Here is a 23,175-nt window from a genome sequence, read left to right as displayed (position 1 = left end):
CACCCGGGCCATCTTCCATTTTATATGGAGATCAAGGATGGACCGGGTCCGAAGGGACTCAATGTATAAAGACCTGGGCAACGGAGTAAAAAAACACATCCAATGCCACTCCCACCCTGATGGCCACCTTTGTGTGTGGCTGCATCAAGCTGTGCGTGGATCCCCAATACACAAACAACAAGTGTCACTACGTACTGAGGTTCTACCTGTTCCCCGGTGTTGCGAAGGATGGGCCTGGCCTCGCTGCTGCGGAATGCTCCAAGTAGTTGTACAGTTCCATATCACCTGTCCTTCGTGGAGAAATTGACGAAGAAAAACACCTTTGACCACAAGTCCATCAGAAAGTGGTCAGCACATGGTGTCCTTGAGACCCTTCGGGAAAAGGAGAGGGCAGATCCTGTCGAGCGGTTCCCGGAGCAGACTGTCAAAGTCATTTGGCAGAATGCCTCATCGCCAGAACTTTCCAACAAGCACCAAGACATGGCTTGGCTGGTGGTGAGAAGGGCTCTGCCTGTGAGATCCTTTATGCATGCCCGGACTCTCAGCCGCACCGCACGCTGCCCTCGAAGCGGTTGTGGAGGGGATGAGACTGTCACACACCTCCCTCTGGAATGTGCCTATGCAATAGAAGTCTGGAGAAGAATACAGTGGTGTTTATCGAAGTTCGTCCTGAGCAGCTTTGTGATGCGGGACTCCGTGCTCTACGGTCTGTTCCCGGGACGCACACCAAGACGAACATCAAATGTGCCTGGAGGATCATCAACTCAATCGAAGATGCTCTTTGGTCTGTCCGAAAGGTGTTGATTTTCCAGCTGAAGGAGCTGGCCCTGACTGAGTGTTGCAGACTGTCACATTCCAAGGTCCAGGACTACATGTTGAGGGACGCGCTGAAGCTTGGGGCAGCTGCCGCCAAGGCGCAGTGGTGAAAGACCACCGTGTAATGTCTGCCTGCCAAAGAGGAACAGGGGGCTCACTCAGTAAGTGGGGTCTGCTGAAGCCTCAGCTAAATATATGGATGATAAATGTACAGACCTGTATATATGAATGATTAATTCCGATCTCTGTATGTAAAGAAATACAAGGTGCGCCTATGAATGGCACCATAAATTATCAAAATATTTTATGAATGAAGTATATTTTTCAAATAAAAGAAAATGAGTGTCAACTTGCGAGCCCTTCAGGCAACAGATCACCAGTAATCCTGGGAAGACGCAAGACAAACACCCAGGGAAGTGTCACTTCTGTGAGAAGGAAAGCCACTGGGCCAGAAGGTGCAGGCAAAAAGGAAAAGGGAGAAGCCTCCTAATAAGCTTTGAGGAAGACACGTCCCCGGTAGCTGGGGAGAAAGACCAATTGCCGAGAATAGTCTAAAAAACTAACTACCCAGTAGCAGCAGAAACTGCTAAAAATGACAAAAAAAACTGAAAGAGCCCACCCAGTGCCCTTCTATGCTCCGACTGGCTTTATTCCAGCAGAGGAAAGGTGGACTGCAGCAGGCGACCTGGACATTGACTGCCTTTTGGACCCAGGAGCAGAATTAATGTGCCTATTGCAGAGGTATGAAACCAAACTTCCACTAGATGGGACAGTGAGGATAGCTCAGTGAGCAGGAGCTGACAGGATCGAAATGAAAAGGACCAAACCCACACACCTTGAATTCAGCCCCTATGAGTTTGTAACCTGTATATAGGTAGGACCTATAGCCCAGCTGCTCCTCAGGATGGATATCCTCACCCAGCTGAATTCATCTTTACATTTCAATGATGGACAGGGAAGAATTTAAAAATCACCCCATTTGGGTTAAAAACAAGGACGACTGTGGGTTACTGAAAATGGAACCCGTGACTTTTACAAGTACCTCTCCACCTTGTACTAAACAGGAAAAAGGGACTTTAATAAAACCCCATACTATCTCTAACAGCCCAGTGTGGCCCATGCAAAAGTGAATGGATATTAACTACAGATCATAGGAAAACCAGATGGACTGACAAGACATTCAGATTCGAGATTAGAGAGGTGCTGGAAAAGCACAGCAGTCAGGCAGCATCCGAGGAGCAGGAAGATCAACGTTTCGCAGGGGCCCTTCATCAGGACCACCTATCCCCTGACAAGATATTCACCACTGTCATGACATCAGGACACCTACCCCTGCAGCACCTGCACAGCTAACAGAATTATAGGCTCTGACTGACGCCTACAGAACTGCAGAGGATCAGGCTGCCAACCTTTGCACAGACTCCCGCTATGTTGCAGACTGTCATCTTACAAGTGATGCCCTATTGTCGTACTGTCAGGTATTAAATACTGCTCGAACTCTGCTTGCTCACAGGTATCAGCTGCCTGGAAAGACCCACTGGAGAGAGGTCAAACACCGTACCAGGTGAGTGGGATTCTTGTCAAAAGGGTCTAGGAACCCTGAGGTACGAAGTGGGAAGGATCACCCAGTCAGCTGTCAACGTCCAAGGGAAGGAGGTCTGGATTCATGCCTCCCACATCAAAACAGGCATTTCACAATACAGTGGGACCAGAGTTGACTGACCACCATGAAGTTTGTTATCGTTCTTCTAACTGTGCATGTTTTCTTTTTGTAAAGTGTTGTTGCCAAACTATTAAAAGCATATAAACTAGGATAAGAATTGTGAAGATTCTCTTCAAAAGATCTCAGCAGAATCAAAAGGTGGGTCTGAGAGATAGTATGTTTTAAGTTATCTTTATTAATTCAATCACGAGCTCACTATATTCATTAATACCTGGTTCCCATTCATTCATTCATAACTGCTTTACTAACCCACTCACAAATGAACACTGCATTCCCATTTTAATCATTCAGGAATCCCTACTATAACACTGTTTCATTAATTCGTAAAACCACAGTTCTGTAGTATATTTTACTATCATAAGATAGATTAAAATTTAAAACAATCCTTTCTAATCAAAACAACCATTCCAAACTCATTACTGCATTTTCACACCGTATCAGCCCTTGCTACAAGCAGTGTTTACCTCTGAATAAGTGTCGCATACACAACAATACCATCGATATCAAGTCTCCACGAAACATTATAATATTAATCAGCCCTTACCAACTATCTCTTGGACCTGAATAGATTCCCTAATAAATATGTACCTGTTAAATACCTTTTAACTGGGTCATTATCCCTTGAAGAAATTAATTGACAAAACAGTGATTCCATGAAAGTGCATAAATGAATGAAACCTAAATGAATGCAAATAGTAAACAAATTTCACAACCCAGCTGTAGTAATCAGTTTAATATCCTTTATTCTTTTATTAAGTACAGGTATAATGTTTAACTTATTTAGAACACATCCAGGCCTCGCATTTTTAACAACACTTACTAACTTGAGGATTGTCACTGAGTCAAAGTCAGCAATGGCTTTGCACGTGGAAAATCATGTCTCATGAATGTGAGTTTTTTGAAGAAGTAACAAAGAGGATTCATGAGGATAGAGTGGTCAACGTGATTTATATGGACTTCAGTAAGGTTAGCAAGGTTAGATCTCATGGAATACAAGGAGAACAACTCATTTGGATACAGAACTGGATCGAAGGTAGAAGATAGAGGGTGGTGCTGGAGGGATGTGTTTCAGACAGGAGGCCTGTGACCAGTGAAGTGCCATAAGGATTGGTGCTGGGTCCACTTTTTTTCATCATTTATGTAAAGGATTTGGATATGAAACATAGGAGATATGGTTAGTAAGTTTGCAGATGACACTAAAATTGGAGGTATAGTGAACAGTGAAGAAGGTTACCTCAGAGTACAGTGGGATCTTGATCAGATGAGTCAATGGGCTGAAGAGTGGCAGATAAAGTTTTATTTAGATAAATGCGAGGTGCTGCATTTTGGAAAAGCAAATCAAAGTAGGACTTATAACTTAATGGTAAAGTCCTCTGGATTGTTGCTGAACAAAGAGACCTTGGAATGCAGGTTCATAGCTCCTTGAAAGTGAAGTCGCAGATAGATAGGATAGTGAAGAAGGTCTTTAGTATGCTTTCTTTTATTGGCCAGAATATTGAGTATAGGAATTGGGAGGTCATGTTGCAGCTGTACAGGGCATTGGTTAGGCCACTTTTGGAATATTGTGTGCTATTCTGGTCTCCTTCCTATCGGAAGGATGTTTTGAAATGTGAAAGTGTTCAGAAAAGATTTACAAGGATATTGCTAGGGTTGGAGGATCTGAACCATAGGGAGAGGCTGAATAGGCTGGGGCTGCTTTCCCATGAGCATCAGAGGGCTGAGGGAGCTTTATAAAATAATGAGGAGCATAGACAGGATAAATAGACAAGGTCTTTTCCCTGGGGTGGGGGACTCCAGAACCAGAGGGCATAGGTTGAAGGTGAGAGAGTAAAGATAAAAAAGAGACCTATGTGGCAACTTTTTCATACAGAGTGTGGTGTGTGAATGGAATGAGTTGCCAGAGGAAGTGCTGGAGGCTGGTACAATTGCAACATTTAAAAGACATCTGGATGGGTATATGAATCGGAAGGTTTTACAGGTATATGGGCCAAGTGCTGGCACATTGGTCTAGATTAGGTTAGAATATCTGGTTGGCATGGACGAGTTAGACCGAAGGGTCTGTTTCCGTGCTGTACATCTCTATGACTCCATGACTAACATCTCTTAATTGTGCAGGCAGACTATACGGACATCCATCCTTAATGTAATCATAAATAGCAGCTAGCATTTCACCTGTTTTAATGCATTCCCTGTCTCCTAGGACAGAAGCCCTTCAAACCTTTGTGCACTATAAATAAAACAATGTTACACCACAAGAATAGAATTTTAATATATCTAAGAACTATCTCTATCCTATCTCTAATCCCCTCCAGTCTCACAAATCTCGGAGATATTTAATTTCCCCTAATATCATCCTCATACAACTCCATACGGACATCTACTTCAAACCCACTGACTCTCACAGCTACTTAGAGTACACCTCCTCCCACCCACCCTCCTGAAAAAACACGATTCCTTACTCTGAATTCCTCTGCCTCCGCCGTATCTGCTCCCAGGATCAGCAATTCCATTTCAGGACATCTCAGATGGTCTCCTACTTCAAGAACCAGTGCATCTTCTCAACTTACCGCACCTCTGCCCTTGAACCCCACCACTCCAACCGCAACAAGGATAGAATCGCCCAGTCCTCACCTTCCATCCCACTAATCTCTGGATACAGCGCATAATCCTCTGCTATTTCCACCACCTACAACCAGACCCCACCAACAGAGACAGGATGCCAACTCGTGGAATGTTTCAGGGAACATTTCTGGCTCACGTGCACCAAATAACCCCACCGCCCTGTGGCCGACCACTTCAACTCCCCGTCCCACTCCACCAAGGACATGAAAGTGTTGGCCCTCCTCCACTGCCAAACCCAAGCCACCAGCCGCCTGGAGGAAGAATGTCTTATCTTCTGCCTTGGGGTTCTCCAATTACACAGCATCAATGTCAACTTCACCAGTTTCCTCATCTCCCCTCCCGCCACCTCATCCTTGATCCAACTGTCCAACTCGGCACCACGGTCTTGAACTGTCCTACCTATCATCTTCCTTCCTACCTTTCTACTCCACCCCTCCCTCCAACCTATCACCATCACCCCTTACCTGCCGTCCCAGCTATCTTCCCCCCCACCCTCCTATTTATCTCTTAGCCCCCTTCCTCACTGCCACACATCTGAAACATCAACATTCCTGTTCCTTGGTTGTTGCCTGACCTGCTGTGTTTTTCCAGTGCCACACTTTTTTTGACTCTGATCTCCAGCGTAAGCAGTCCTCATTTTTTCTCAAGTTTTAACATTTAGTTTGATTATTAGAAGCTAACATAGATTGATATTAGAATCTTGCATTTGCAGTACAGTTGATAACACACCTTAGAAAATAGATTGGAATGATGCCAAGTTAGAGATCCTAGGATTTTAAATCGGGTTTGAAAAGACTTTTTTATTAGATTAATTACAATGTGGAAACAGGCCCTTCGGCCCAACAAGTCCACACCGACCCGCCAAAGCGCAACCCACCCATACCCCTACATTTACCCCTTTACCCTAACACTATGGGCAATTTAGCATGGCCAATTCACCTGACCCGCACATCTTTGTGACTGTGGGAGGAAACCGGAGCACCCGGCGGAAACCCACGCAGACACGGGGAGAATGTGCAAACTCCACACAGTCAGTCGCTGAGTCGGGAATTGAACCCGGGTCTCTGGCGCTGTGAGGCAGCAGTGCTAACCACTGTGCCACCATGCCGCCCACTTCTTGCAGCTAAAATCTAAAGATACCTCTTGAAGCGGCTTTTTCAGTGAACAGTTGGTGAAATAAATGACAACTGGATGTAGCAGCCCTTAGGCAAGATGAAAACAGAATAATGCTGAACATGCAGAATATCACATGGTTAAGTGCTATTCATATGAACTATACCTAGTCATAGGGAGGGGTTAATCGAATAATAACATGGATAGAAAAGATACTCAAAAAATGTCTGTGCAGTGGAGACCAACCAGAATCAGAAGATGGAGACGTACGACAGAAAGAGCTTGAAGGCAGAGGCTGCAAAAGCTACGAGGAGTCCTTTTAGTATTCTGCTATCGAGTTAACAACATGAGCAGTATCATCCATGTAAATTGCTGTCTGAGTCTATCACAACCGCTTGCCTGACAGTAGTCTATTGATTTTGTGATAACAAAGCTGATAGTTGATTCATAAAACAACTCTGCTGCCAAGTCTGCTTCTGCCTGAAAGGGAAAGCAGGCCACAAAATAAAACAATGCTGAATGTCAACTCCAGGCTGGGAGCTAATGGTGGACGAGTGGTTAAAGGAATGTTCAGTGCAAAGGGAAGGAGCAGTTCATATTGATGTTGGGAAGTGTTCATTCTGGGAAGTTCAATTTCAAACAGTGACCATTAATTTATTACTTTGCTACCATGCCTTTCCCTATTTTTGGTTTTCTGAATCAAACTAGCATATAGATCATAAGGCCTTAATATTTCAGAGCAGAATTAGGCTATTCAGCCAATCAAGACAGCTCCATCATTCAGTCATGACTGATCTGTTCCTCAACTCCTTTCTCCTGTCTTTTCCCTGTAACCCCTTGATCCCCTTACTAATCAAGAACCTCTCTCTATTTAAATACATTCAATGACTTGGCATTCACAGCCTTCTGCAGCAATGAGTTGCACAGATTCACCACCTTCTGGCTGAAGAAATTCCTCCTTATCTCAGCTGCAAATGTGCTGTTCTTTCACTCTGAGGCTGTACCCTGGTATTCTAGTTTTTCATACTCATAGAAACATCTTCTCCATATCCACTCTATGCAGGCCTCTCTGTATCCTCTAAGTCTCAGCGGGATTCTCACTGATTCTTCTAAACTCCATTGAGTACAAACCCAGAGTCTGCAAGTCCTTCTCACATGACAAGCCCTTAAATCACTGGGATCATTCTTGTAAATCTCTAAGGCCAGCACATCAATCCTTAGATATGGGGCGCATAACTACTCACAATGTTCCAAATGCCATCTGACCAGAGCCTTTGTACAGCCTCCATCCTCAACTCCAACAAGTGCAATGATCTCATGGAGTTTATTTCTAACTCAGAATGAGACAGTCCATTCCCTCTAGCTGAAATATTTCACCTTATCTCAGTCTTAAAGTGTCATTATTTCACACTGAGGCTGTACCCTTAGGATCTAGTCTCTCCTACTCATGGGAAAATTTTCTCCACATTCACTCCGTCAAGGCCTCTCAGAATCACTTACGCTTCAATGAGATTCTCCATTCATCCTTCTAAATGCCATTGGGTACAGACCCAGAGTGTTCAGTTGCTTAGGCCACTTTTGGAATACTTCAATTCTGGTCTCCCTACTATTGGAAAGAGTGTAAACCTAAAAGAGTGTAGAAAAGATTTACAAACATGTGTCTGGGCTGGATGGTTTGAGCGAAAGGGAAGGTTTGAATAGACTGGGGCTATTCTCCCTGCAGCATCAGACTTTGTGTGGTGACCTTATAGACATTTATAAAATCAGGTGGGACAAGGAGAGGGTGAATGTTCAAGATCTTTTTCCCCACTGCAGGGGAGTCCAACACTAGATGGCATAGGTTTAAAGTGAGAGCGGCAAGGTTTAAAAGGGACCTAAGAGGCAGCTATTTCATGCTGAGGGTAGCGCGTGTACGTAAGAGCTGCAAAAGGAAGTGGTGGAAGCTGGAATAATTACAATATTTAAAAGACATCTCAGTGGGTATGAAGGGTTTAGAGGGATATGGGGCAAATGCTGGCAAATGGGACTAGATTAATTTAGGCTATCTGATTGGCATAGACAAGTTGGACCAAAGGGTCTGTTTTATTGTACAAGTCTGACTGCATGACTCTTTCATTGCTCTGCATATGACAGTCCCTTCATCAGTGAGACCATTCTTGTAAATCTCCAATGCCAACACATCTTTCCTTATATACTGGTCCCAAAAATGCTCACAATATTCCAAATGTAGTCTGCTATATATCAGCTGTATATGTCTGCTATTCTATCTAGCCCTCTTGAAATGAATGCTAACTTTGCATTTGCCTTCCTAACAGTTAACTAAATGTATATGTTAACCTTGAGAGTCTTGAATTCAGACTTCCAAGTCCCTTTCTGCTTCAGATTTCTGAAGCCTTTTCACCCATTTAGAAATAGTCCATGCCTCTATTCTTCCTGCCAAAGTGCGAAATCTCACTTTTTCACATTTAATGCATCTGACACATCTTTGCCTGATGCCCCCTCATTCCTTCGTCCAGATCATTAATGTACAATATAAATTATTATGGTCCCAACAATGACCGTTATAGATCACTCTTCGTCGCTCAATGCCAATAGGAAAAAGACCTATTTATCCAAAATCTCTGCCTCTAGTAATCAGCCATTACTCTATCCATGCCAATACTTTGTCCCTGACACCATCGGTTTTAGTCTTATTTAGCAGCTTCCTATGCAGCACTTTGTCAAAGGCCTTCTGAAAACCCAAATAGATGGCATCCACTTGATCTCTTTTGTCTAACTTACTTGTTAATTATTTAAAGAATTCTAACAAATTTGTCAGGCATGATCTCCCCATGCTGAAGCCAGGTCAATTCATCCCTATTTTACCATGCACTTCCAAATCCTCCACAATATCATCCTTAATCATGAAGTCTAAAATCGTACCAACTGAGGTCAGGTTAATCCGCCTGAAACTTCCTTCTCTTCTTAAACAGAAATTACATTAGCAGTTTTTCAGTTTTCTGAAACCATCCTTTACTCTAGTGATGCCTGAAAGATCACTACCAATGCCCCTACAATCTTCTCAGCTGCCTCCTTCAGAATCCTGGGGTATAATCCATGTAATTTATTCACCTTCAGACCACCTTCTCGTTCATGATGGACCCTAAACTCACCAGACTTTCTTGAAGTTCTGCTATACTTCCATCATGAACTGACTCAGTCATCGTTTAGTTCCTCTGCCATTTTTTTGTTTCCCATTACTACTTCTCCAGCCTCATTTTCCAGCTGTCCAATGTTTAGTCTTACTTCTATATATATGTAAAAATATTTTTTTCCACATTCTGTTGCGTTAGTAGCTAGTTTATTCTTGACCTTTTTTTTGTTACCTTCTGCTGGTGTTTAAACTCTTCTGGCTTCCGACGGATCTGCATCATATTGTATGCATATCCTGACTTCCCCTGTCATTCTAATGAAGCTGTTCAGAGATGTTACTACACACCTTAGCAGATGGGAGTTGAACCCAAGCCTTTGGGTCCAAGAGTAGAACCACTTTCACGGCATCATAAAGGAGTAGCTCTGACTTCCCTTGTTATGATGGATTTCTTCATTCTATCCTTAACATGTTTGCGGCGCCCAAGTGCTGATTCGCGCCGATGGAGAAAGAGGCGGAACTGGAGGCGAGCAACAGGCGGTCCTCCGTATAATCAGAGCGAGTGAAGGGCGGGACCGGAGGATTGACGGGGAGTGAGTGCATCAGGATTGGTCAGAAAGGGAAGAAGCGTTAAGTTTTCCAAGATCCGATCATTCTCATTATTTGGTAGAGCACTAAACCTCTCCAATCAATGTGAGATTTTAAGGAATAGTTGAGATACACATCACGATAATTTACATATTTCCAATTGACTTAAGTAAGAACTTTGCTTCCAAGTCTCCGGAATCATCATTAATAGCAATCCTCTTACCCACAATTCCTTGCTGATATGAATATTCTCTATGCACTCAATAAGGTTTAGACGCAAGCGCGGTTTGGTTTGTATGTGGTGCATGCGCAGTGTCACTGATCAGGACGGTGAGATAAATGCAGCAGTTTTGTCCGATTGCTGCGATCGGCGGCAGAAAGGGGTGAAAGGAAGCCGGTGTTGGGGTCGTGGTTAGGAGAAAGGAGCGGAGAGACTTCACAGATACCCCGTGTAGGTCGCAAACCCCGAATAAAGTTCTGCACGTCTGGGTTAAGAGATCGCGGTCTTTGTCCACGGAAGAGGCTCAGGTTTACGGCCGCCATTTCTTTGACGGACGAGGGAGCCGGGTTTCAGTGGCGCCATCATTATAAGGTCAAAGCACAGCAGAGCGCATGCGCGGCATTCCAGGCGAATGATACACGTCACTGGGGATGGTTCAGTGTGGAGACGGCCAACAGAGGGGCAGGGTGAATGTGGGAGGTTTTAGGACTGATGTCGACAAATAATGGAATGAATGAGAATTTCAGAAGCAGATGAGCTGGGACAGGGGCGAAGTCGGTGATGATATTGGGGTGGAAATAGGGGTTTTACTGCTGATTTGGACATGTGGTTAGGATGTCAGTTTGGGATGAAATAGGTACCAAGGTGCTAAAAAGTCTATTTCAATGCGAGACGATTCCCAGGGAGAGGTTCAGTTGGCGGTTGGGGAATGGAGTTCATAACAAGGACTGAAGGCACTGACTTTCATCCTCTGACAGTTGATTGAAGGAAGTCTCTGTTTCTCAAGTATTGAATATTAAACAGATCAGGATGGTGCGTCTTGGAGGGTAATTTGGTGGTGATGACATTTATATAGATTTGCTACCCTGAGTCTTTGAGCTGGTGAAAATCCTGTTAAATTTCTGGACAAGTTTAGATACATGGAGTCCCACTTCTTTGCCCCCACAGAGACCTTTTAAATGTCCAGACTGTGGGAAATACATGAGGACTTCCTCTTCATGTCTCTCTTTTCTCTCTCACTCTGTTCCATAAAGGTCCCATTGTCTTCTGCAGGTCTAGAGCAGAAACAGTAGGCTCCTTCCCTGACAGCCCCAGTTCAGTTTCTATGACAATCCAGCAGCTTTCATGCTCACTTGTCCAAAATGCCAGCCACACATATTACCAGGTTCGCTCAGTATAATTTCATAATTTGAATTTCTGTCTTTGTGGTTTGTCTCTCATTCCATTTTTCTGTTTAAATCAATTAATAGAAATTACCAAGAGGATGATTTCAAATCAGGATACTGAAACCAAACACTCTGATCTGATGGAGTCATCCAATTTATCACATTTGGAATATCAACAGATTTTAAACCTGGAAGAAGACAGCACCATCCACAGTGGGGAGAACAGATACACATGTTCAGTGTGCAGAAAAGGCTTCAGCCAAGCAATTGGCCTCAAGAATCACAAATGCAGTCACACTGGAGAGAAACCATGGAAATGCGGGGACTGTGAAAAAGGATTCAGTTGCCGTTCTGCGCTGAGAATTCATCAACGTGTTCATACAGGGGAGAAGCCGTTCACTTGCTCCCTTTGTGGGAGAGGATTCACTCAGTTATCCACCCTACTGAAACACCAGCGAGTTCACACTGAGGAGAGACCTTTTAAATGTCCAGACTGTGGGAAGTACTTTAAAAGTTCCAGTGATCTGAAAACCCATCAGCGTGTTCACACTGAGGAGAGACCTTTTAAATGTTCAAACTGTGGGAAGTGCTATAAAAGTTCTAGTGAGCTGATGTCCCATCGACGCGTTCACACTGAGGAGAGACGGTTCAGGTGCTCTGACTGCGGAGCTGGCTTCAAGTGGTCATCTCAACTCATTGTTCACCAGCGCATTCACACTGGGGAGAGGCCATTCACCTGCTCTGAATGTGGAATTGGATTCACTCAGTCATCCCACCTCAAGTCACACCAGCAGGTTCATACTGAGGAGAGACCTTTTAAATGTACAGACTGTGGGAAATACTTTAAAAGTTCTCATTATCTGCAGTCCCATCAACGTGTTCACACTGATGAGAGACCTTTTAAATGTTCAGAGTGTGGGAAGTGCTTTAAAGGTTCCAGGGAGCTGATCATTCATCACCGTGTTCACACTGACGAGAGACCGTTCAGATGCTCTCACTGTGGAAATGGGTTCAAAAGATCATCTCAACTCACTTTACACCAACGTCTTCACACTGGGGAGAGGTCATTCATCTGCTCTGAATGTGGACAGGTATTCATTAGGTTCTCCATTCTGTTGAAGCACCAGCGTGATCATTCTGGGGAGAGGCCATTCACCTGCACTGAGTGTGGGAAAGAATTTTGTGAGTCATCCCACTTCAAGGCACACCAGCAAGTTCACACTGAAGAGAAACCTTTCAAATGTCTAGACTGTGGGAGAAGTTATAAAAGTTTCTTGGAGCTGCAGTTACATCAGCCTGTTCACACTAACGATAAACCATTCAGGTGCTCTCAGTGTGGGACTGGGTTCAAGTGGTCATCTCGTCTCACTGTACATCAGCGCACTCATACCGGAGAAAGACCGTTCACCTGCTCTGAGTGTGGAAAGGGATTCACTCAGAAAATCCACCTGCTGACACATCAGCGAGTTCACACTGGGGAGAGACCTTTTAAATGTACAAATTGTGGGAAGTGCTACGCAAGATCATGGGATTTGATACGCCATCAACGTGTTCACTCTGAGAGGCCTTTTAAATGTCCAGACTGACAAAGTTCTGGGAACTGATGCTACATCAATAGCGTTCACACCGATGAGAGACCATTCAGATGCATTCACTGTTTGATTGGGTTCAGATGATCATCTCAACTCACTGTACATCAGCGAGTTCACACTGGAGAAGCCATTCATCTGCACTGAATGTGGGAAAGGATTCTGTCAAAAATCCCACCACGTGGCACACCTGTGGAGTCAGCAACGAGTCCATGGGTGACTTCAGGAGCTGTAATGTGTTGTTAATTATATTCAGTCACAAACATGTTAACACATCCAGCCCAGCTTTAGGTGATAACAGTATGGATAAAGATAATTATTTGGATTTTGAATTATACACACAGTCTGATGGATCTATTTAATATCTGGAACAATTTCTTGAGTATAAATCAGAAAACTAGATGTCCACGTAATATACATAATACAGTAATAATAGGTATTTTCAACTCCAATGCGGACTGGGTGAACCTAATCAGTATGAATACTGCGGAGGGTGAATTTCTGCAGTTTGTACTGAATCATTTTAGATTTGGTTTTAAGTTGAGTTTTCTGTAAAGACAAGGGTCATTAATAATCTTGCTGTTCAGGAGTCTTTATTAAATAGTAGCCAGAATATAGAATTTTAATTAGGTTTAAATTAATATAGAGACAAAAAGAGAATTTGCTGGAAACAGGTGTGTGGAGAGAAGTCAGAGTTAACGTTTCAAGTCAAGTGATCCTTCCTCAGTTCTGAGAGGTCCTCTCTTCTATTTTAGTCTCTGATCTACAGTATCTGCAGTTATAGACTCATAGAGATGGACCCTTCGGCCCAACACATCCATGCTGACCAAATATCCTGAATTAATTTAGTCCCACTTGCCAGCACTTGGCTCATATCCCTCTAAACCCTTCCTGTTCATATACCCTTAGAGATGCCTTTTAAATGGTGCAATTGTATCAGTTTCCACCACTTCCTCTGGCATCTCATTCCATACATTCACCACCCTCTACGCGAAAATGTTGCCCCTTAGGTCCATTTTAAACCTTTCCCTCCTCACCCTAAACCTATGCCACCTAGCTTTGGACTCCCCCACCCCGGGGAAAAGACCCAGATATATAAAATTGACCACCCATCCCCTCCTGTTTCCTGTTGGTCTACCCTGGCAGGTGGGGCATATGCTTTAGTTGTCTGGGGCTCTAAGCCCTGGATTTCCCTCTCTACACCTCCCCACCTCTCCTTCCCACTTGATTCTCCCTATCGCTAATAACCACGTCTCTTAATGACCGATGTTTTACCTCACCATTATTTCTGATAGGGTCGCTGTGGGGTTAAATGAGCAGCAGGCTGTGCAGGGACTTGAACACTAGGATGGCAATTTCAAAATTGAGATGGCTGGCTAACTAGTCACACTGCGAGTTAGGCTGTTGGAGGTAAAGAGCTGGTCTAGCCCAGGCAACAAACATACCCACTCAAGATAAGAATGTATAGAGGTTAGCCACAGGGTCATAGTGAACATCTAACTACTTTGCACTGCCTTCGCTACTGCAAGGCAAAGTAGAGAGTTGAGACAAAGAGCCATCGGTCTGTTAAATACACAACTTCAAAACAGACAGAGTAAGACAGGGAGGAAGCTAAGGCTGAATCACGGGGGTGTGAAGCCACTTCCCCTCCCCTTGGTTTCTGGATCAACTTTCTGCCCCTGGGATCTACTCACAGCCTGGGTTACAGCTAAACATTAACAGTCATAGGAACATTAGAAGAGAAGTCTATTCAGCCCTTCAAGCCTGTTCCCGCCATTTAATTAGGTCACAGCTGATCTTTAGCCCACATCCTTTGCTGAACAAAATGTCCCGATCTCAGATTTACAATTAACAACTGATCTAGCACCCGCTTCAATCTCTCCCCCGACTCGCTGACTGCTGCTCTCTGATGAATCACAACTCTATTTCTCTTTATGAGGAGAGGTTTCAAGTACAGGAGCAGGGATGTGTTGTTGCAGTTATACTGGACCTTTGTGAGGCCACACCTAGAATATTGTGTGCAGTTTTGGTCTCCTTTTCTGAGGAAGGATGGCCTTACTCTTGAGGGGCTGTAGCGAGGGTTTCCCAGATGGTTCTGGGGATGGTGGGACTGTCGTATGAAGAAGAGATTGACTCGGTCTTTGCTGGAGCTCAGACGAATGAGGGGAGATCTCATAGAGACGTATAAAATTCTAACAGGACTAGACAGGGTAGATGTAGGGAGAATGTTCCCAATGGAGGGTGCGCAGGGTGGACCATTTAGGATGGAGATGAGGAGATATTTCTGCACCCAGAGAATGATGAGCCTGTGGAATTCATTACTACAGGGAGTAGTGAGGCCAAATCATTGAATTTAGATATAGCACTTGGGGTGAATGGGATCGAAGGTTGTGGGGAGAAAGCACAATGAGGCTATTGAGTTGGATAGTCAGCCATGATGGTGATGAATGGCGGGGCAGTATCGAAGGGCTGAATGGCTTTGCCCTCCTGCTCCTATCTCCTGTGTTTCTGTGCTGCTTCCTCCATTTGAAGCTGTTACTCATTTTTCACTTCACAGATGTTCTTTTGGTTTTGAAAATGATATAGTTCAATCTGGAGTTAGAGTCTCAATCAAAACAATGGAAACTATGGAGTGACAAATTGGTTGTGATAGATTGGCAAAATACACAAAACGATTTAAATGTACATATTATTGAGTAGTTGAATAAATATTGAATGGTTTAGAACAATTATCCATTTGTCGAAGACAGAAATACGCAACGTGAAAAAATAAATGTCAGCTATGGCTGACAAAAGGACTTAAGGACAACGTCAGATCAAAGGAAGTGGTTTGTCAGGTTGCAAGAAAAAATGATAAGGCAGGGGATTGAGAATAATTTATAATCCAACAAAGGATGACACAGAAATTGATGAAAGGGGAAAGAGAAGTTGTATAGAAGCTCACATGAAACATAAAGGTAGACTGCAAAAATTGCTTGGGTATATGAAATGCAAAAATGCAAAAGCTTGCTGGATTGGCATCCCAACCATCAACTTCAACATTCACTCCCTCATCACTGACGTAGAGGTACAGATGTATGTGCCATCTCCAAGATACACTGCAGTAACTCACCAAGGCTCCTCCAACACAACTTTCTCATGACCCTGAACACCAAAAAAGATACAGACAGTAGATTCCTGGGAACACTTAATGTAACTTCTGTTCAATGCTTACTGCATTTTTGTAACAAATTATTGCAGATGGTTGAATCTGTACTGAAAACAACAAATGCTGGAGATCACAGTGGATCAGGCAGCATCCATGGAGAGACAGCAAACTAATGTTTCAAGTCTAAATGATTTCATCAGAACTAAAGCGAAGTGTGGAGAGACAGCATTTATGCCATAGTTCGGGGTGTGGTGGTAGGGGTAATGGGTGATATTGGTGGAGAAAAGACTTCCTATAGCCAGCCATTTTAACACAGCGTCCTGCTCACATGTCTATCCTCAGCATGCTGGGGTGTTCCATTGAAACACTGCTCAAACTGGAGAAACAACAGCTCATCTTCAGGCGAAGCACTTTACAGCCTTTTTGACTTAATATTTAGTTCAACATATTTAAGTTGTGAACCATTTCTTTCCTTTCTTTTCACTTGTTATCATGTCTTCCCCTCCCCCATCTCACTTACCATCCTTTCAAGTCTGGCAGGAGACAAACTCTGGTTCTGCCATTCTCACATTCTGATCACTTAATGTAAGTGATATTTTCTCTGCTGATATGACCCACTACCCCCATCACCAGCACCACCAAACCCCGTCCCCACCCCACCGGTATGCCAACCCCACCCCGGCCAACCTGTTGCGTACATGCTGTCCTCCACACATTACTTAGCTCTGATAAAGAGTATCTAGACTCAAAATCTCCATGGATGCAGCCTGTCCTGTTGCGATCTCCAACATTTTTTTTTCAGTGCATACTGTGTTGTGACTTGGAACAAAATCCTCTTTTGTCGTCATCACTGTGTCAAGAATATGGAACTCTGTTCCTCACAGCACTGTGGATGCACCAAATTCCATGGACTATAAACATTCAAGAAGGCAACTTACCACCACTTTCTCCTGGGCACTTATGGTTGGGTAATAAATGGTAGCAGAACTAGTGACAGCCACATCCCATGAACAAATAATAAAATGACTGAAATGATACTTCACTGAGATTGAGCATTTGTAAATGATATTACTAGGAAAATGTACTCAATAGCTGTTTATGTTACGGTCTTTCAGAATTGTCACATACATACAAAGACTTTTCTCTCTTTATTGCAATAGCCTTGTGTTCTTATGAAAGAACAATGGCAGCCTCATGTAAATATGTCCTGTAACTAACCATCAACCTAACTAAATTTCAAAAATAAAACATATGATCTATCAAGCAAAATTTTACTCTGAGATTTAACTTGTGCAATATTACCATCAACTGGGTTCATATCATTGGAGAATCAGCAATGATCTCATTGAAACTTCAAAGATCTTTATGGTACAGATCTTGATTGGATTTCTTCCTTTTCTGTTGGGTCTAGATCCGGGGACATCATCTGAAAATAAGAGATAGGCCGTTTGAGACCATGGTGAGGAGGACTTTTTCACTTAGATGGAATTCATGACCTAAATGTTTGTCAAAGCTCATTCATTGAGAATGTCCAATCATAAAGCAGTAGATTCCTGGAGTTGAATACATAATGAGAATACTACAGTAAAGAAATGACCAGCCATGATTTAAAGGAATGGTGGAGCAGGCTCAGGGGCTGAATAGTCCACTCCTGATCCAAGTTGAAGGACTTTTCCCATCTCTCCATTCCCTAGGCCAACAACAAGTGAGGAGCTGATGGACTTTGTCACTTACCTCTGCTGTGCCCCTCCCATCCTTGACTTCACCAGGCCAAATTGCCTCCAGAGTTCTTCTTTGAACACTCAACTCATATCAATCTCCAAAGTCTCTCCTATCTCCATCATGCCCCGTCAGTGCTCATCTTGTCCATTTGATCCACTTCTGATTCCCTGAATCCAATTCCTAGGGTTTCCTCCAAGGATCTATCTTTGGCTCTACACATTTTTCATCTGGGAAACCTCATCCGAAAACAGTCCCAGATGAAGAATTAGCATGAGGAAGAAATTCACTCCTTTGAACATCCTCCCCCATTTAATATGACGATGACTGAGTCACCTCAGCCTCAACTGGATATTACTGCCTACTCTCGAACACCCTTTAATCTATTATGAATTAAAAATCTGTATTCCTTCATTAGAATTACTCTGTTCTGGCATCCACATTTCATAGAGATTCTTCGAATCATACAGTCTGGATAGTGAATCCCACAGATTCCCAATACTTCAATTTAACTACATTTCACCTCACTTCTGGTTTAAATCTGCAACCCCTTATTCATTGCCCCCTCAACAATTGGCTGAATCTATATTCCTTTTGTAAGAAATCTGCTTACCTAACTGGGTATCTCAGTAAAATCTAATGATGGCCCAGATGTTCTGTGTGGGAATCCTGTTCTCACCACCATCCACTTCATATTTTTCATCTCACTTTCCAGATACAGGGGTCCAGTGGTGTCATGAGAATGCTAACTCCCACAATGTGAGGCAATGACCGAGTGATATTATCACTAATCACTATTATCATCGACTGTTAATCCAGAGATCAGGGTAATGTTCTGGAGACGTGGGGTTGAATCTATGGCAGATGGTGGAATTAAGAGCTCTCGTGACTGTGAAACCATTGCCATCTGGTTCACTCAAGTCCTTTATGGAAAGAAATTACCGTCCTTACCCAGTCTGGCCAATGTGTGACTCCAAACCCACAGCAATGATTGAATGGCGGAGTGGACTCGATGGGCCAAATGGCCTTACTTCCACTCCTATGTCTTATGGCCTTATGGACTCTTAACTGCCCTCTGGGCAATTATGGGATGGACAATAAATGTAGACCAAGCATGGAGTAGCTGGGGTACACTTTACATTGTGGAGGACAGGAGTAAAAATTCACCATGCTCACGTGGATCCAAGTTCCAACCCCAAATCATCACGGTACAGTGAATTTACCAATGGGGAACAAAGGATGGGAAGCAATCTGTCCAGGATCTGTCAGCAAAATCCTCACTTTTATCTTCATTTCCTTTCATTCGTCTGTAAAATTATTGACGTGTAGAAATTGAAGGGAAAGGAAGTGAACCGAGGACGGATGCAGATTCTGTCCAGGATAGGAAATTGTGAGTATGGATCTGTTTATCAACACTTCCTGGAGAATGGGGAGGATGTACATTTGGGGCAACAGAGTTGGAATGGTGAGCGAAAGAGTGGGATGGAGGGTTACAGTTTTGGGGAGGGGTAGGAAATAGATATTCCAGAAAAAAATAGAATTGTGTGCTCTGAATTTTATAATTAACTCTGAATTACTCCTCTTATAAGTCCTTTTACGGGATACTAGAAGGTGACGATTTGCAGACGGAAATCTGAAAATCATGTGCGGATAGTGACTAAATTAACCGAGACTTGAATAACCATACTTTGAAAATGTCCTTTTGTTCTGTCTGCATCAAAGTCTTTAAACATCGATGAGACTGGAAAAGCACTGAGGCACACTCTGCTACCACCAAGTAAGAATGTTCCTGTGAATTGACTGTGGAAAAAACTAACCTATGACACAGCCTGCAAAAGCATTTCACCATTCACAGCGGGAGACACTATCCCTGTGTTTTGTGTGGATGACACTTCAACTGATTGTTGAACCTTTAGAGACACAATAATACCCATAATATGGAGAAACTGTGGTAATGTGAGGACGGTGGGAAGGGACTCCATTCAAGTCAGCACTGAAATTCCATCGACATGGTTACACCAGGAACAGGCCATTCACCTATTCTAAATATGGGAAGGAGTTCCCTGATTCACCTTCCCTGCAGAAACATCAGCGTGCTGCCACTGGAGAGAAGCTGTTCACCTGTTCTGAGTGTGGGAAGAAATTCACTGTTGAGACACCAGTGAGCTCATACTGGGAAAAACCCATCCATTTGCCCAGAGTGCGGTAAGGTATTTATTCAGTTATCCAGCCTGCGTGCACAATACAGCAGTGAGTTCATGTGGGAGAGCGGCCACTTAGCTGGTCTGATGGTGGAAAGGAATTCACTCAATCATCACATGAGCAAATTTACACTGGGGAGAGACCATTCAAATGCTCCAAGTGTGGGAAATTATTCAGAAATGTATCTGGCCTACAAAAGTACCAGTAAGTGCATACTGGGGAGATGCCATTCATCTGTACAGACTGTGGGAAAGAATTCACTCTGTCATCACATCTACAGAAACACGAGTCAACTCACAAGTGAATACAAGAGTTGTACCTGCTGTTAATCAACAGCAAAATCCATGCTGTTAGACAGCACCTTTGAAATGCTCGACAATTTCATTTGTACATGTGGAGAAATGTACCCCATGAAATGGAATGACTCTTTCCTGCACTACTCCTTTAGCTTCTAGTTTGCTTCTTTGTTTTTCTAATTTCTATGCCAATTTGCACATGGCTCAGGTATTAATCCAGAGATTAATCCCTTGAGGTCATGCTCTGCATTTTTGTTCATAATTCTTGATATTCCCCAAACAGGGTCTCTTCTCTACTCTTGCCAATGTTGTTAATTCCCCGCATGGATGACCATAGCTGAATCCACCCCATCCCACTCTAACATCTTTTCAAATTCATTCACGATTTCTCTTACATTGGAACCAGACAAACAACACACCATGCCACCTGTCCCTGTCCCTGACCACTAACCCAATTTTGAAGGACTTAATTTGCTGTGTGTAATTCGCTCCTGAAACACAACTTATAGGTAATTCTCCCCCTCCCTGAAGTTTTGCAATTCGAAGCTCAGACTCAGCCATCAACTGAATCAGAGTTCCTCAAGCATCCAGCAATTGGAACAGATAGGTTCAGTATAAACCATGAAAGGGTCCACCAGCACCCATACTATGCAGGGACAACATGTCACCTGACAATGCATTTCCAAATGCCTATATATTCATGTATAGGTTAATCTCACATATAAGTCAACCCCTTATTTTTGGCCAAAAATCTTGTGTTTTCCATATATCTCATGTATAAGTCGACCCTACCATATTGCATTCATTCGCATTCATTCATTCATACCGGTAACTCTACTCATCGCTTTTTGTTTACTATATTGCATCACTATTCATTCATTCATAACTCTACTTACTGCACTTGGTTTACTACAGCACATTTTGATTCTTTCATTCATCAGACCAGTACTAAGTCTATCGGTACTCATCGCACTTAGTTCACTGTACATCTAAAAGTTAATATCGTTAAAAAGTTAATCATTTTATTTGTGCCATTATATCTGAATAAAAGTGAGATATATTAGCTACATACTGGTATATCTTTAATTCTTTGACAAATGTGTTAATGTTGCTGAGATTCATAACATACGGAAATAAATGGGAGGGAAATGGAAGAACTTGGCAGGGAAGTTCAAGATGCTTACACATTCAGAATTTAACAAATGTTTTGTTTTAAGAGTGCCATTATACCAGGCCAGGACAATGTTGAACAGTGTGATTTTGCAGGATTTCAAGGAATCTTTGACATGTTAAATTCTTGTACTGGTCTCTTGCTTTTATCCAATAATTACCATGACCATAATTCATTGTATTTTTCTTCTTTACCCCCCAGGATTTCAAATCAACGTTTGCTAATAATATGGTATTTCAAACTGCATCATGAATTTCAGCCCCTCAAAACTTGTGCCTGTGTATTAGTTGACCCCCTACTTTCAGCTTTAAAAAACAATCTTCAAATTTGACCTACACACAAGTATATGTGGTATTAGCTTGAACATTTTTACATTTTCTGCTGGCCTTTAGTTTTTAATCTGTGAAATATTTCTCCAATTTAGGTACTGAAATTACACATTACTTACCAACTAGTGAACCTGTGACGTCACTTTTTAATACTGTAAATGATCCCTTAGTCTCCTCCTATGTTGGCTCCTCGCTCCCTCTGTCTGGGCTCCAAGGGAAGTGAGTAGGTCTCAATCTTCAGGCTCGACTTCCTTATTTTTCAGTTCAGTCAGCGCCCTGCCTGCTGGCTCCTCTACACTTAATGCCCCAAATTCTTAAAGGGGCGGCACGGTTGCTCAATGATTAGCACTGTTGCCTCACAGCACCAGGGACCTGGATTCCAGTCCAGCCTCAGGCGACTGTCTGTGTGGAGTTTGCACATTCTCCCCATATCTGCGTGGGTTTCCTCCGGTTGCTCCAGTTTCCTCCCACAGTCCAAAGATATGTAGATCAGGTGAATTGGCCATGCTAAATTGCCATAGTGTTAGGTGCATTAGTCAGAGGGAAACAGGTCTGGGTAGGTTACACTTCAGAGGTTTGGTGTGGACTTGTTGGGCCGAAGGGCCTGTTTTCACACTGTAGGGAATCTAATTTAACCTCACTTGGATATGAAATAACAGAAATACTCATCAATGAGAGAAGAAGACAAAATGATCACCTCCATTATCTTTCACCAGACTGCAGTGATACCCAAATGTAACAAAGCTGTGCAATAATGTAAGACAGAGTGAACAGGAGAAATATTTCTTTCACTCAGATAGGGCAGAGTTCTGGAATTCACTGCTTGTACATGCTTCAGAGGCAGAAAGCCTCCTAACATTGAAGAAGTACTCACCTGTGCACTTGTGATGCCAAGTCATACGAACTCTGTCAGATGCTGGAAAATGGGATTAGAGTCACTGGGGTCATGGAGTCCAGAGGTAGAGGACATAGGTTTAGGGTGAGAGGAGAAAGATATAAAAGAAACCTAAGGGGCAACTTTTTCACACAGAGGGTGGTACGCATATGGAATGACCTGCCAGAGGATGTGGTGGAGGCTGGTACAATTGCAACATTAAGAGGCACTTGGATGGGTATATGAATAGGAAGGGTTTGGAGGGATATGGGCCAGGAGCTGGCAGGTGAGACTAGATTGGGTTGGGATATCTGGTCGGCATGGACAGGTTGGACCAAAGGGTCTGTTTCCATTCTGTAGATCTTTATGACTCTAAATACAAGTTATTCAACTGGTCCTCATATAATAGCCCTTTCATGTCTGGAATCAATTTGGTGAACATCCTTGGAACTGCCTCCAGTGTGACATC

The 23,175-nt window shown here is 43.2% G+C and overlaps 1 protein-coding gene and 1 long non-coding RNA gene across 3 annotated transcripts in view; one reads left to right on the top strand and one right to left on the bottom strand.

Moving 5' to 3' along the window:
- The window catches only part of LOC122563354 (uncharacterized), a 193,030-nt gene extending 183,174 nt beyond the window's left edge, over positions 1 to 9,856 (bottom strand). For both annotated transcript variants that reach the window (XR_015751018.1, XR_015751019.1), the window contains exon 1: positions 9,753 to 9,856. This is a non-coding gene — a long non-coding RNA (uncharacterized LOC122563354). The remainder of the gene's footprint in view (positions 1 to 9,752) is intronic.
- Positions 9,857 to 10,376: 520 nt separating this feature from the next.
- On the top strand, positions 10,377 to 17,378 carry LOC122563005 (uncharacterized). The gene is made up of 2 exons (XM_043716306.2): positions 10,377 to 10,584; positions 11,463 to 17,378. The coding sequence occupies exon 2, from the start codon at positions 11,477 to 11,479 to the stop codon at positions 12,962 to 12,964; it is 1,488 nt and encodes a 495-aa protein (XP_043572241.1). The 5' UTR covers positions 10,377 to 10,584; positions 11,463 to 11,476; the 3' UTR covers positions 12,965 to 17,378.
- Positions 17,379 to 23,175: the final 5,797 nt, after the last annotated feature.

Source organism: Chiloscyllium plagiosum, unplaced genomic scaffold (assembly GCF_037043375.1).
Source record: "Chiloscyllium plagiosum isolate Xiang-an unplaced genomic scaffold, Cpla_swu_hap1 HiC_scaffold_26, whole genome shotgun sequence".
Lineage (NCBI taxonomy): Eukaryota > Metazoa > Chordata > Chondrichthyes > Orectolobiformes > Hemiscylliidae > Chiloscyllium > Chiloscyllium plagiosum.
Note: the sequence above shows the minus strand (reverse complement) of the source record. Positions and strands in the feature narration are given on the sequence as shown.

Coding starts and splice junctions, on each gene's coding strand:
- LOC122563005 (XM_043716306.2), top strand. CDS start 11,477: ATGATTTCAAATCAGGATACTGAAACCAAACACTCTGATCTGATGGAG.